This window comes from Tursiops truncatus, chromosome 11 (genome assembly GCF_011762595.2).
Source record: "Tursiops truncatus isolate mTurTru1 chromosome 11, mTurTru1.mat.Y, whole genome shotgun sequence".
In the NCBI taxonomy this organism is placed as follows: Eukaryota; Metazoa; Chordata; class Mammalia; order Artiodactyla; family Delphinidae; genus Tursiops; species Tursiops truncatus.
The window spans coordinates 71,254,672-71,270,596 of NC_047044.1; the positions used below are offsets into that span (position 1 = coordinate 71,254,672).

At 35.8% G+C, this 15,925-nt stretch overlaps 1 protein-coding gene and 1 pseudogene across 7 annotated transcripts in view; both read right to left on the minus strand.

The window, feature by feature from the left end:
• LRRK2 (leucine rich repeat kinase 2) overlaps positions 1–15,925 on the minus strand; it is a 153,718-nt gene that overhangs the window by 40,683 nt on the left and 97,110 nt on the right. For 6 of the 7 annotated variants that reach the window (XR_004528996.2, XM_033866912.2, XM_073788830.1 and 3 more), the window contains 7 exons: positions 14,109–14,310; positions 13,011–13,099; positions 6,388–6,575; positions 5,366–5,520; positions 4,151–4,297; positions 3,801–3,992; positions 2,996–3,142 (listed from right to left, as the gene is read on the minus strand). Coding sequence is in view for 6 of the 7 variants with exons in the window: in XM_033866912.2 (XP_033722803.1) it covers positions 2,996–3,142; positions 3,801–3,992; positions 4,151–4,297; positions 5,366–5,520; positions 6,388–6,575; positions 13,011–13,099; positions 14,109–14,310 (1,120 nt within the window). In the remaining variant the exon portion in view is untranslated. The remainder of the gene's footprint in view (positions 1–2,995; positions 3,143–3,800; positions 3,993–4,150; positions 4,298–5,365; positions 5,521–6,387; positions 6,576–13,010; positions 13,100–14,108; positions 14,311–15,925) is intronic. The other variant, XM_073788829.1, reaches the window with a different exon arrangement.
• LOC117314267 (high mobility group nucleosome-binding domain-containing protein 3 pseudogene) lies at positions 8,408–14,129 on the minus strand (annotated as a pseudogene).

Consider the following 15,925-nt stretch of genomic DNA (forward strand, 5'->3'; position numbering starts at 1 on the left):
AAGATGGAGTTTCAGGGGGAAACAAAGGCTATAGTAACAGTTAAGTATTGGATTCAAAACAGGATTGGGCAAATAGAAGAAGGAAAAGAGAAGGAAAGCAAGTGGAGGGGGAAGGGAGACAAGAAGAGATGGAGACTTAAATAATAGACATATCCTGCTCTAATTCCCTTCAATCTGAACAAACACTGACAATAAAGAAAAAAATTAATGAGCAGAGAAAAGAAATACACTCTAGGGAAACATAAAATTTTCAGGTGGGAGTAGTAGAGATTTCTAATTTTTTAAAGCCCTTCCCTATTTCATAATCACTGCCATATTAAATTGGAGTATGGGCTGTCGTACCCTTCAGGTAACTAAGAGGAAAAATAAAGTTAAGGACTGCTATTGTGTACTTGTGACACAAAGGTGTGAAAAAATTGACACATAATACCACTGAAGTATCTTCTATTGTGGCTCTCTGGAAAAATAGTCCCTTAAAGAGGAAATGTACCCCCTCCCATAACTCTTCAGATAGACAAACAAAACCCCATATATGTGTATTTTAAAATATTCAGTTGACCCTTGCACAACACACAACATGGGGTTAGGAATGCAGAAGCCCCGAGTGCAGTGGAAAATCTGCACACTGCTGTCTCTGCCTCAAAAACAAAGGAACTGAAAAATGTCTCACCCAAGGAAAGGAAGCTGAAAACAGTTTAGATACAATCAGGACTCAAACCCTAGTTCTTTTGATTTCACACACTATAGTCTCTAATTGAACACAAACTTTTCCCTACATTTAGTTAAAGATCTGTAAAATAAAAATACAGGTACTGTATTTATTGAAAAAAAAATTGCAGATAAGTGGACCCATACTGTTCTAATCTGTGTTGTTCAAGGGTCAACTGTATTTACAAAAACAAGTCTACTAATATTCACAAATCTATTAATATGTGTCATATTAGTCACTGCCTAATAGTAACTGCTATCTGGGAAGGAAAGGGTTAACTGAACCCTAAAATTCACTCCTGTCCCACAAAGAAAATGCGGAAGGGAGGGAGATGAATGACCTCCCCCAGATCATCCCAGCATAAAGATACCAGGGTGTTTCTGATTGTAAAAGGTTTTTAGAAGGATTTATCTGATTTGTTCAGATCAGTGGCTCTCAGCTAGGGTGACGTTGCTCCCTATCCCCAGCCCCCACCTTTGACAGTGTTTGGAGACAGTTTTGATTGTCAAATCTGAGACTGGGTGAGGAGATACTACTGACATCTAGTGGGTAGCGGCCAAGGACGCTGTTAAACACCCTGCAATGCACAGGACACCCCTCATAACAAAGAATTATCAAGTCCCAAACAGCATCAGTGCAGAGGTTGAGAAACCCTGACCTAGATTGCTTTTTGTATAATAAATAAACATGGAATATATGAGTTTATGGGAAATGGGGCTAGAGAAGGGGAGTACTCTTATAAACATTTTCCTATCTGCATAATTAAAGAATATAAAACACAGGTGCTTTTGAAGGTGGTCAAAAGGTACAAACTTCCAGTTATAAGGTAAATAATTACTAGGGATGTACTGTACAACATGATAACTACAGTTAACACTGCTGTAGGTTATGTATGAAAGTGGTTAAGAGAGTAAATCCTGAGAGTTCTCATCACAAGAATAAAAATACTTCTTTCTTTTTCCTTCATTTTTTATATATATGCAATTATGGATGTCCACTAAAGCTACTGTGGTAATCGTTTCACCGTACATGTAAGTCAAGTCATTATGCTGTACACCTTGAACTTATACAGTGCTATATGTCAATTATACCTCAGTAAAACTGGTGGAAAAACACAGGTGCTTCAAAAGTGAACTTTTTGAACATTTCTACATAACACTGCTCAAAACATGTCCATTAATCTGAAACACAACTTAGTGCACTAAAAGGGTATATTTGGGGGAGCTGTATCTGATGGCTTGAGACTCTTTCAGAGAAAGAAAATAGTATGTCTGGTACTTGTCTGTATCTTTCAAATCACAAGTCAAGTTTGGTGTTGGTTATGATCTAAGATTCAGTGTTAACAATTCAGCATTTTGCATTAGCCTACTATTACTAATATATTCACTCTCAGAATGCAAAGGCATTTAACATCATTCAAAATTTCCCAATCAATGTAAAGAATAAAGGTACAAAGGAGTTTATTTACCCCTACATGTCATATCTCAAATTTTGGACATTGTTTGTTAATAATATTAATATCCTGACACATCGTCTAGTCATTCTCTCTGTGGAAATTTAATTAAAATAAAATGTATACACACATAACAACAACAAATACTCCACAAAGTAAAGTCAGAATTGTCCTCAAATACTTTACATTAAATCAACTCAATACTCTCCATAGCTCCCAAGTATTCTCAGCAATGTTTAGAACTTGAGTACATTACCAATTTAATGCTTCTGAATTTTTAATCTCAAATTGGCTTTTTATGAATATTTTAATGAAAATTTATGATTGTCATACTTAGCAACAAAATTGCTACAATGACTACTTAGAGGTGTTCTTCCTTTACTTATTCTTTTTGTGACTGAAAAATGGCTGCATTACTCAACTGAAAACTTCCTAAATGCCTTCCCTATCACTGAAAATTAAAGCAAATGCAAGGACATATTTCATAAATATGTGTGCTTCCATGGTGGTCCCATCCTCAACTCAAACGCAGCCTACAAAAGTGTTGGGGTTTTTTTTTTGGCTGTGTCGTGCCACATGCAGGATCTTAGCTCCCTGGCCAGGGAATCAAATCCGCGCCCCCTGCAGTGGAAGTGCAGAAACTTAACCACTGGACCACCAGGGAAGTCCCAACATGATATTACTTTAAAATATATTATCCCAAAGGAAAAACATTACAAAAAATATATGAAGACACTAAAAGCTATGACAATATAATTATATGTAAATATTTTCTAGATTATAAATAAAAGCTGCACTCTAATTTTTATTCTCAAATCAACAAAAATAGTTACCTAAAAGAAACTCTGGAGCTTGTTCAAATTCCAATTCATCATTATTCAACATAATATTTCTAGGCAGGTCAGCCAAAATCAAGTCAGGAGCAATCTGAGATATTGGAACGGTGAGCCTTGGTTGGTCTGGATTCACTAGGAGGTCTCCTGAGAAGTACATAAAACATTTTTTTTTAAAGGTAAACTATTAAGGTTGTACATAAGTTTGTCCTTTTGATTTACAGAAATAATCACATATTTTCTATGATTTCTAATCACTCTTTAAGGTTTTCTTACCAATCTTATTTTTCTCTAGAAACTCTGAGAAAGTTTTAAAAGTTGAATTAATACCTATCTACTAGGAATTTTAAATACTCATTCCTAGGTTCACTCACTAGAAAGTAGGATTCAGAACTGCCTTAGACTATTGATACATGACTAGGAAATTATATATTCTTTACTTTTACAACATTCTTGGAGCACTTAGCCTATGGTTATCATTGCTAAGTTACTTCCATGTATCATCTATTTTAATCCTCATAACAATTCTATGAGGTAGTTTTGGTCAGTACTCTTATTTCACAGATGAGGTTATGTTGCTCAATAGCCAGTATTCAAACTCTCAAACCAACATTTTTTCTGAATCTAGAGTTTAAGATCTTACTGGGTAATAAACATATTTTTCTGAACTGTCACTACAATTGAATGTAGTATCCTCTAACTCATCCCTTATGGATAAGAATAATTTTTACATTTATTTCAAACCTCACTTCACAAATATTGAAAGGATCACTTAAAAACATTTGTAAGTTGTATCAACACATACCTTCTTCTACTTTCTTCATCAAGTTGTCAAGTAAGATTTTCTGATGTTCTTCACCATCATTAAAACTATATAATGCCCACTTCTTCAACAGAGTTTCTCCTTCACCACAAATATCAATCTCCAATAACCCTGGAAACCACTCTTCCATGAGAGAGTCAATGTGGTCCACAACTTGGCCCAAAAGAATACAGCCTACATAATCCAAAGAAGACTTCATCAACACCCTAGCTGAACCTTATTCTGTCACAAAACTGGAAAGAACCTTATTCTGTCACAAAACTATAAAGTTTTTTTAAAAAGTTTAGATTTCTTTAGTGGTACAATTCAAAGTTTTTAATTAATTTCCTTACCTTTTCTACAAGAAGGAACTGTAATTTTTAAGAAACTCTCTGGGTGATTATCTAAGACTTCAGATCCTACCAAGCAATAAGCTTCAGGAGACCAATTCAAGTAGATGCCTTGTCGCCAATACATTCTGTTTGGGCGAAGTGCTCGTTCTGAAAGAAGTTTAAATGAACCCACATATAGCCATTAATTATTAGCGGCTCCATAAATTAAAGGGGAAAAATTCACTGCACACACCACAAATGACAGTAAGAGAGATATATTTGTTTTGAAGGAAAGTACTGGAATCGTTAATGATATGAGTCCCCATCCATATCTATTAAATATAATATTAAATATTTTATCCTCAATTTTGGAATGAAGTAAATAAAATGCCCAGTATACAACCTAAGATAGATTTCAGGTTCATGGTGTTAAGTAGTTTAGTATGTGTAATAGATGAAGAAAGAGAATCATAAATAAGTTCCCATAACTTTTAAAAAGAGGTTGGTGGTCATGCTAAAACCAACACTTTGATGTGATGTAACTTTCTATATGTCGATTAACTGCAAGCAACATAAGGTTTACTTCAGAATACAGTACCACCTCCATAAAGCTGATTTTTAAGCACATAAAAAATTATATTTTCCCTTTGGAGCACTAAGATCTCTCTTTCTTCCAGGAGGAAGAGCTAGCATTATAAACACCCATTTTTATTCTTTTTGTAAACCCCTCAGGGATTGTGCAGCAGAATAGAGCAATTATAGTCCCTACACAGAATGGTCTGAATGGTCAGGAACTGTTACACTGTTAAATAAAACTCCCTGACTGCAGTGGTGGCCATTCCTAGTTTTTCTTTGAGCGCACGTGTGTGTGTGTGTGTGTGTGTATGTTTGTGTGTATGTGTAGGTTGGGTGGGTGTGTTTAAACAAATGATGCTTACTAATTTCACCTTTTAAAATTGCTACTTCTAGTCTGCTTTGGCTTGCAAAGCGAGATAGTCATAGGCATTGTAAATGTGTCTAAAATAAGCACACATGGGCTTTGAGGAATTTTCTTCTTAACAAATTGCATGAATTTATTTGAGTGTATGTTTTTATATTGGTCACTCTGAGGTCTTTTGAGCTTATTTTCTGATTTTCAGCTGCCTTTCAAACAAGTAAACTCTGGGAAAATGACATTAATTTTAATATGCTTTCCTCCTAACTTCTCTAAATATTAATTCTTCATTAAATACATACCTCTTCCTGAAAGCATGTAAGGTGAAATTTCAAGTAATCGATTGATTAATCTCGACCAAAAGCCCATTGGAAAATAAGGCATTTCATACAGTCGAATGATAATTTCAGAGTTCTCACAATGGGGAAGCTCTATTACAGGTCTGTGGTCCGACAAACTAAAGATAAAAGGACACTGTCATTATACAGCTTCATAAAATACCCAATCATGTTGACCAAAGTGCTTTACTACTTGAAATCAATGAATTGAAGATAAATATTCTAAGCAATTGCACTTTTTATAATGTTCTTTCGCTACATGCTCTTCCTACTCAAAATGTAATGGTTAATTAATTCAAATGCATGATCAGATGTAGATGCATGAAATTTTTTCAATAATCTTATTTATACTATAAATAAATTATTACAGTTCGTTATGCATAGACGAGTAAAGGGATTATGTAAAACTTGAAAAAAATTCATGTCCTAGAAAAGAGTTATATCTATTTTTAGAATTAGTTACCATCCATCAACCAATGCAATTTGCACTTTTCAATGTCATATTACTTTATAACATTTCCCAGGTGCTTATAAAGCAGTAAGAATTTCTACAGTACAGGGCTATAACTTAGGCCTCCATTGTGTTGCCCATACCTCTGAAAATTCACAGCCATAAATTATTTTAAGACTATGTTGAAAACTCATTATATCCCCAGAATCTGCGTAATAACTCTTCCAGTACCATGTAAGGACACACACACACACACACACACACAGAGACTTATCTCCACTATTAATCTTTATTAAATAAATTAGGCAGTGCTAAATCAAATAGTAATTATATACATAAAATCAGTCATTTACTGTATCTTTAAATGTCAAATTTAGTGTTTTCATTAAAAGAAAATGTTATACTTCAGTACGAAGTTTACACAAGAAGAAAAAAGTTAGTACATTTATCACAGACCAAAGTTACTTTGACTACTAAAACCATATAATATATGGTGAATTTCCATAGGGTAATAAAATTTTAAGTTTTGGCTTACCTGCTTGGAACCAGCAAATATTCTTCTCCTGTTGGCAAGGCAATCTGGAATTTTTCTAAGAGTTTAAAGTACTGTGACATGTAGTTCTTTGGAAATCTCTTTTTCTTTGAAAGAAATTTTTCCACATCTCTACGTGAAATAATTCCCTTAGGATGTTTTGGACAGCCCTCCACTTTCACTGTCAAAATCTGAAAGATTTAAACTTATACATAATCACTAAAATTTATTTTCTGGAAAGTTTTGAATTTAAAACATTTCCTGTGCTCAGTAAAAATGATTAAAACAATTTTAATGTTGTCAAGTACAACACAGGACCTAATTTCTCTAGCTAGCAGCCAGGTAGCCTAGAAGCCCAGTGGGGCATGTACTCCCTACACACACAAAAAAAATTTTATTAAATTAAGGGAGTTAATTCAGATCAGAAATTCTGGAGATCCTCTGAAACCAATGAACCACAAGCCTTCCCCAACTCCAATTAACACATCAATCCAGTACCCCACATCCTTGTTACAGTCTCATCAATAGTATATTCCTTGGGAAATTATCTTCCAGACTGTGTTACCACTACAGGTTTGCAATAGAAATGTTACTTTACATTTATATAATAGGAGATGGTTTCCATCAGCGAGAAGAGAGGTAGCTTAGCACATTTCAGTGATTCTCAAACAAAGTAAGTAACCCCTGAATTTCACTGGACTCCACTCAGTCTGGATCAGTAGGTCTGAGATGAGGCTTGAGAATCTGCTTTTTTAACAAGAAACTGATGATTCTAATGTGGAGATCATACTTTGAGCTTCGATCATCATCATAACAATTAAAAATATAAGTTCAGAAGAACTCAGGTTCAAATCCAGGCTCTACTGCCAATTGTGTGACCTTAGGAAAGATATTTAATTTCTTTACCCACAGTTTCCTTCTCTGTAACATAATAAAAGTGACTGTCTCTTAGATTGCCATGAGAACAAAATAAGATACACATAAAACATGCAAAATACATGCAACAATTTTTAGCAAATAGCAAGCCCTCAAATGTTAGCCATTATCTACATATTCCTATTCATTTTACTTGGCCAAATCAATTTTCAAAAGAGATTTGTGCTTAATTTTCTTTAGTAGATCTATAATGTTTAAGGGATACTTAAATAGGAACAAACATTATTTACATTATCATGTAGCTGGGTAAAATACTGGACTGTAAAATCCATAGGCCCGAGGACTTGTCTCACTCAACATTATGTTTCTATTTTGTACGTATACCGTCATTGAATCAATGAATACATGACTGATTGAACATAATGATATCTAATGCAATGTATAATGGGTCATTAAATAATAAAAACTATAATTTGGGACTTCCTCCATATTGTATAGTTTATAGCCCAAACTGCTCTTACACTTTAGGTAGTGAAGAAAACTGCTGTTTTAGTGTTTTTAAAGTTGCTAAGACCTGTCTGACAAACTCACTCTCTACCCCCAGCCATACTTTATATTTTCTTTGTAGCATTCTGTACCACCTAACATGTTAAGGATCCATGTTTTGGTTATTTCCTCCCATTTGAACGTCAACTCCATGAATGCAGGAAACTTGTTTTGTCTACTGCTATCGCCCCAGCACCAGAACAATATCTGAAACATCATTAGGTGCTGAATAAATACTGCTGAATTCGTGAACTGGGGGAAAATAAAGTTTGGAGCATTTTATCCTAGGGTTAGGTTCATAGGCACTGGAGTCAAACCACTTGGTTTGAAATCATAACTCTAATTCTCCCTGAATATGGAGTCAAACCACTTGGTTTGAAATCGTAACTCTAATTCTCCCTGAATATGTAACTTTGGATAAATTATTTAACCTCTCTGTCCATCAATTTCTTCATCTTCAAGAATGGGCACTAATAAAGTACCATTTAAAAGAGTTGTTCTGAGAATTAAATGAGATAATCTTTGAAAAGCATATAAGTAACCTCTCATATGTCAGACATTATTGTATACTTATTTTAATTTATTTTACTTAGACAAACTGATTTTATTTTATTTACTTTTTTTTTTTTTGCAGACAGGAAAACCTTTTATTTTAAACCATAAATAGTCAGCAGGTGGCCACAACTATCCATGTTTCATTAAAATCACATAAAACCTAGGTACAAAAGCACCACTGATTATTGCTCTAAAAAACTGCATGAAAAAATTCAAATACACAGTAAAAACACCACAGTATGCACAGGACTAAATTTTTAAAGCAAGTGCATGGAATGGTGAATCAATTTTACAGACAGCTTCCTATACTAAATTGGTATTTATTTTACTCAAGGATGATGGGAATCTCAAAAAATCATGACTATGAGAAGGTAAAATGTCCATCCTTATATATTTTTGTATGCCAACTAGTAGAGTCCTAAAAAATTAGCATTTACAAAATACTCGGTAAAAATAGCTTTTAAAAGTTGTCCAAAGAGGTACATAAAATCAACCCCAATTTTCATGACAAATCATTCTCTTTCGTTTACAGATTCAGTTTTCTGTGCCTTCCTTTCCAGCTTCTTGCTTTTCCTCCTTCTTCCCTTTAGCACCTTTTTTAACCTTTGTTGCCAGTTCTTTCTCAGTAGGGCTCATGTGAGGATCTATGCACAGGATAAGGGCCTTAGCAGATGTTTTTCTTGGTTTAGGTTCAGGTTCTGGGGCAGCAGCTTTCGCTGACAACCTGGCAGACCATCTGGTGGGCTCCTGTTTAGTTACTTTGGATCCATCCTTGCCCTCTGGATTCTCTGGAGACTTTCTCTTCGGCATAATGACTACGTTGGTGCAGCTAAAAAGTAAAGCAACGGGCTGGAACTGCTGGCACCGCCGCTGGATGCTGCCCCTGCCGCAGCTGTTCACGCGCAGGGCTCGGCGTAGCACGGCCTCCGACAAACTGATTTTAAAATATAAGTTTGTGCTTGATTTTTTTAGTAGATCTATGCTGCGCTACCACTATCTGTAGCAGATAGTTTCCAAAGATGGACACATTAATTTTTTCTCTCTCTACATGTGGGCTGCTTAATCCTTCAAGATATAGAATCCATCCATTTCCCTGAACAAGACTTGTGGTTGCTCTGCTCACTAGAATGTGGCAGACCTGACATTTTACCAGTTCTGGGCCTGGCCTTTAAGAGATCTAGGCATATATGAGAGACCACATGGAGGAGCACCAACACACCAAAAATGTGAGTGTAGCCTTCTTGGACTCTCCAGCCCAACTCAATGAGGAAGCCAAGCGAACGACCCCTGTCAATGCCATGTGGAGCAGAACCACTTGGCTGAACCCAGTCAACCCACAGAACAGTGAGAAACAATAAGCTGTTGATGTTTTACTCCAAGTTTACTTGTGTACGCTAGGTTTTGGGGTATTTTGTTATATAGCAATAAAAAACTGAAACCTTATCTTAATTTTATCACCTTTGAAAGACCTCTTATTATTCCTTCAGCCTGGTAACTTCTAAGGCTAACTTATGCCCTTGTGCAAGGAAAGAAAATTTTCCAAATTTCTCACACAACTTTTTATCAAGATTAAATTGCCATGCAAGTTTTATAATACTCTACCAGTAAGTCCCTTTCATATCTCTTTTATCATATAGTTAAATGAGTTTTGCAAATTTCTCTGTGTGTTGATGGAAACTTTAATAAGTTTAGTGACCTAACAGCTCTGGGCACAAAGAGGGTGGCTGGGCTCATTAGAGCTTCTACACCATGAAATTATTTCTTCCCTTGTCTTGATGACTAACTTGGAGGTGAATAACCCTATTTATTTTTGCTGGTTTGGTGTCAGGCAGATCATTCTGTCTTCACGTGATTACTTATGGCTTTCATTCTCTTTAAACCTTAATAAAAATGACATATTTCAGTATATCGCATAAATAAAAATGATGGCATTTATCTTTCACATTAAGAAATTTTACTGACCCTTTAGATCTATCTTTCAAAATAACTTGAGCTGTTCAAATTCTTGACTTAATTTTCAATTAAATTAACATGTTTATAGTATAACTAATAGTATAACTATGCTAATGAGAACTTTCATGGAGTTTCAACTTAATTACTCCATAGTATCTTCAGGGATTTTATTGCATCATGATGGAAATTTGCTTCTGTTAAAAGATAGTGATTCTGGGCCTCCCTGGTGGCACAGTGGTTGAGTGTCCGCCTGCCGATGCAGGGGACACGGGTTCGTGCCCCGGTCCGGGAAGATCCCACATGCCGCAGGGCGGCTGGGCCCGTGAGCCATGGCCGCTGGGCCTGCGCGTCCGGAGCCTGTGCTCCGCAACGGGAGAGGCCGCAATGGTGAGAGGCCCGCGTACCGTTAAAAAAAAAAAAAAGATAGTGATTCTGATGGAAACCACTTTGTTATTCTATTGAATAAGATGTACCCACTCTAATATTATCCACATGTGTGCAACTTTAAATAGTCCCAATTTACATGGAAACACATCACTTTTTGGTGCAACTTTAGCCTTTTCTTGACTATACAGAGTTCAGTTATTTTCTGATACAGGTGCCACCTAACAACAAATCTTCAGGGTATAATTAAAACTCCCTTTTCTACACAGAGTGCATATAACTACACATATTGTTTTATTTAGCTCCATACCTGGCACACTTTCCAAAACTACATGAATACATCTTTACAGTTTTGAAGATATTTTTTCATTTCCTGAGATCATAAGTCTTTAATTACCAAATAGGTCAAATATAAACTTTTGCTAAAACTTACTATTCACTTATACTGAACTAGGGAGGCAATGTAGAAGATAATATTGTTATTATCCTTATTTTACAAGTGAAGAAACAAAAGCTTAAAACATTAAGAAATGTCAAAGTGAGTAAGGATTTAGGAGAGATCTGAACACAGGTCATGCTGACTCTAGAGCTTGTGCTCTTGACCACTATACCTTCCTGGCTCCATTCTCATTAGGTAGATGAGTAAAATCACACTTTCCATGGCATATGTGCAGAAGGATGAAAATCTACTTTAAAAATATCTGCCAGACGGGCTTCCCTGGTGGTGCAGTGGTTGAGAGTCCACCTGCCGATGCAGGGGATGCGGGTTCGTGCCCCAGTCCGGGAGGATCCCACATGCCGCGGAGCGGCTGGGCCCGTGAGCCATAGCCGCTGAGCCTGCGCGTCCGGAGCCTGTGCTCCGCAATGGGATAGGCCACAACAGTGAGAGGCCCGCGTACCGCAAAAAATAATAATAATAATAAAAACTGCCAGAATAGTAATAACTGTCCCATTACAATTAATTGCCAATTGCAACGTTTCAATACATTCTCAAGTTCTGTGGTATAGGATTTAGCCACAAATGAATTCCCTCTTTAAAATATCTTTCTTATTCTTCCTTAGGTGAAATTTAGGAACTACTATTCAAGATTACCTGAGGGAATTTAATTAACATTATAGTTGATTAGAAGAGAGCTTTCTGGGGCCTCCCTGGTGGCACAGTGGTTGAGAGTCCGCCTGCCGATGCAGGGGACACGGGTTCGTGCCCCGGTCCGGGAAGATCCCACATGCCGCAGAGCGGCTGGGCCCGTGAGCCATGGCCGCTGAGCCTGCGTGTCCAGAGCCTGTGCTCCACAACGGGAGAGGCCACAACAGTGGGAGGCCCGCGTACCTAAAAAAAAAAAAAAAAAAAAAAGAAGAAGAGAGATTTCTAACATAAAAAACTACAATCATTTTAGTGACTCAAAAAATTATACTCATAAACAAAATAGCCACCAGTGAGTGCACATGCTGGAGACGCCCTCTCCAGGCTCACTTCAATTCATGATTCATTCAGATGCAGTTGTTCTCACCCAGGGTGATTTTGTGCATCCTAAAATATTTGGCAATGTCTGGGCACATTTTTGCTTGTCATACTGGGAAGGTACTACTGGCATCTAGAGGGTAGAGGCCAAAGATGCTGCTATCATCCTACAATGTACAACAAAGAATTATCTGGCCCAAAATGTCAATAGTGCTGACACTGAGGAATCCTGAGCTAGTGTGTTCTGTTTGAATGGTTTTCTGTGGCAAATCTATAGAGGTGGATTATGATAGCTAATTAATATAAACTCATTGGTAACTGTTATTGGGAGAAGAAATAATTTTCCATATGAAATATAAATAGAGAAAAGACAGCCATAACCACCACTATTCAAAATTTTTAAAATTGTAAGCATTTAGACCTTACATTCCACTGAAGAGTCAAAATTTTCCTCCATGTTGTCTAGACTGAGGTTTCAGAGGCTCATCAACCCAATTTTCGTATATGTACTTATCCCAAAGATTTTCACAAAGCTTTCATTCAATTGAGTATATCAATAACCAAACCAAAGCTATCATCAGGATCTAGAAAAGTACTACGGAACAGAGCAGTACAAACACCTGTCTGTGACTTGAAAACAAAGAGATTAAAGTAAATTCTAAGATGCCTTCTCTTCTTTCATGAAGTTCTTCTTTATGCAGTCTTCTACACAAATTGTTCTACAGTTTTCTATATTCACAGTAGTTTCTACCTTAACTGAACACAAACTCTATAAAACTCAATGCTCTAGGTGTCACTTGTAGTTTTTTTCAATCATTAATCCCATGCCACAAAAATATAATATACCAACCTGGGCCATGACTTTACAAAGCCACTTGGGTTCCACAAAATATAAGTCACTTAACTGCAAGGCTGGGTCTTGAAAATGAAGGAGAACCCCTGGAGTAAAAATCAAGAGTGAAACATGGAATTTAGAATATGCAAATATCAAGGGGCTTTAGAGAGAATCTAGTCCAACCTCCTCATTTTACAGATAAGTAAACTTCAGTGGCAGAGCTGAGACCCGAACCCAGGCAACCCAGCTCCCAAGCCCTGAAATCCAAATGTTATTTTAGAAAGTTATCTTTTGAACTATATAAAATGATCATATTTAAGCATATTTAAGACAAAGCCATACATTGAAGAGCATGTATTTAGAAATAAATAGAAATTCATAAATATTTTTGGCTTTCTAATTACATACTACAAAGGCACATCTTATTTTCGAATACAGGTAAGAAACACAAAATATCAAAGGAAGCTACTGGTTTAAGAACAATGAGGAAATGAATGGATCAGATTCAATCCACATGAAGATTATTTTTCATACAGCAGAATCTGGGGATCAAAAGCAACTTCCCAACCACTTATCCGAGCACTACAAATCAACTCACACATTTCTAGCAAGGTTATATTGATCAAGTACACAATTAGCACCAAAGTCTGTTCAAGAGTTTTCATCTGTGAGGTCATGCTGACAACATGTTATGCAACAGAGCAAGATCTGCCACTCAGTAGCTGCATCATCTCAGGCAACCATTGATCCTCCAAGTGCCAAGTTAAACCATCCCAATAATAATTCTTCTTTTCAGTGTACAAATAGCCTCCACATAGGGTCTCACAGGTCCTGAATAGTACAGTCAAGTTCTACAACCCATGTGTTAACTCCTGCTCAGAGACCTGTTCCACTACTGCCCTTAGATAATTTCTAAATTTTTCTCTTATGACATAAAACATGAATCAACATCAATGCTCATGATGATCTTTCAAAAAGAAAAACAAATCAGTTACCTATTAAAGAATTTTGTCAATATTTTGTTAAATTTTAAATGTAAGTTCTATACAAGGTTCAGGTGCATTTTCACAAATTACTACAGCAGAGCTTTCAAAGAATATGCAATAAACAAACCTGATTCATTTAGGAAGTGAACTGCATGAGGAAGCTCATTTTCATCTAACTGCAGCTGATGTTCTTTCACAAGCTGTAATAATCGTTTCTGGTCAATTACAGGAAATTCAACTGGCACATTTTTACGCTCTGATAAAATGATTTTCTCAAGTTCTACATAGCAGTCTGGAATCAGCTGCCCAACAACAGGCTGATCTCGGATCTATGAAATTACAAATGACAAGCTGTAAAAATCCATTTTATTCATTGATTTGTCATGTGGGTGGTAAATTCTATGCTAATCATTCAGAACTGTATTTTTTAATAAAATAAAAATGTAATGTAAAACCAATTAAATTGTGAAGAATAAATAAGATGATCTTAAAATAAGAAAAAATATGAACACAGAAGCCAATTTGGAAAGAACTATCAAATAATATTACATGGAAATATTTATCTAGCTATTCAGAAAATCCATGGCAAAATCCAAGATAAATCATTGACTGTAAATAAAGGACTTTCTGTTTTCTAAGACATTAAACTTACATGCAATAGATATGCTAGCATAAGAAGTCAGCAAGTATTGTAAGAGCGTTTGAACCTTATTTATTAGATGAAAATGTGATCCACAACCCAAGGTAAAACTAAATTTTGTTCTTGTTATTTGCAAAATGTTGTATTAGTGGAATGTACATATCAACAGTGAAATCTGGAGACAGACATAAAATTTCCTCACCCAAGCTATGCTTTTTCGTGGAAACTTGAACTTGGAAAAATAAGAAATCATCTAAACCCCAATGATTCTTATATGAGAGGATGATCTGGGGTCTGTTACACTTAGAATCTAACAACTGTCTACTAATCAAGAGATACATAAAATAAAATTTTAAAAGAATGACCTTAAAGTGATAGTTTCTACAATTATCTTTTCCAAACTTTTTTCTTAAAAATCTAATTTTAAATAGAAATGCAACCCTAACAATAGTAACTAAAATACCTTTGAGAACCACCAGGTGGCACACTCTCCCCATTTCTCAACCCATGAATATATTCTTGTATATTCTTTTTACCTGACAATAACTAACATAATTTCTACTTGAATTCTTCAACTTATTACAAATAGAAATTGGGTTTTATTACACACATGCACACACACACTTTAACTTGCTCTTTCTACTTTTAACTAGAATCTTAAGGAACTTGATTTACAGCAACTGTAACCATTACTTTCATATTTACCTCCAAACATTCAAGATTGTTTCAATGTACGCTTTGAACCAGAAAATTAAATATAATTTCACTAACCTGCACTTTTCATATTCTCTCTCTTCATCATTTATAAATTAAGATAAAAAAGAAATTCAGACTGAAATTTATGTTTTAACCCAAGGGAAACCTACATATGAAAGTAAACAAGAGTTCTCACAGAAAGCAATCAAGGAACAAAAGGATGAACTTTACAGGGCTGGATTACAGGGCCAGCAAAGGATCCCACTCTGCTAAGGGGCTGGACAAGATTGAGAGGGATATGGTTGGCACTGAATTCTGTTTTGTCCTCCTTGCTTTAAGCTTTATTATCAGGTCACCAACAGCCAAAAACAAAAAAACTTTTATTCTGAAGTCTGCACAGACACATGTTAATAAGGGTGAGACAGGGAAAGATTAGAAAAGAGCCAAGATAAAAGGAAAAGATGAAAAACAAATGAAAGGGCAAACAAAAAAAGATTTCCAGTAGATTAAAAGCTGTTGTTTGAATACAGGTTGAAGCACCTCAGGGAGGAAAGAATATTCAAGTTCTGGCAGGTTTATTGTTTTGGGGTCATCTGAGTCACTACTCT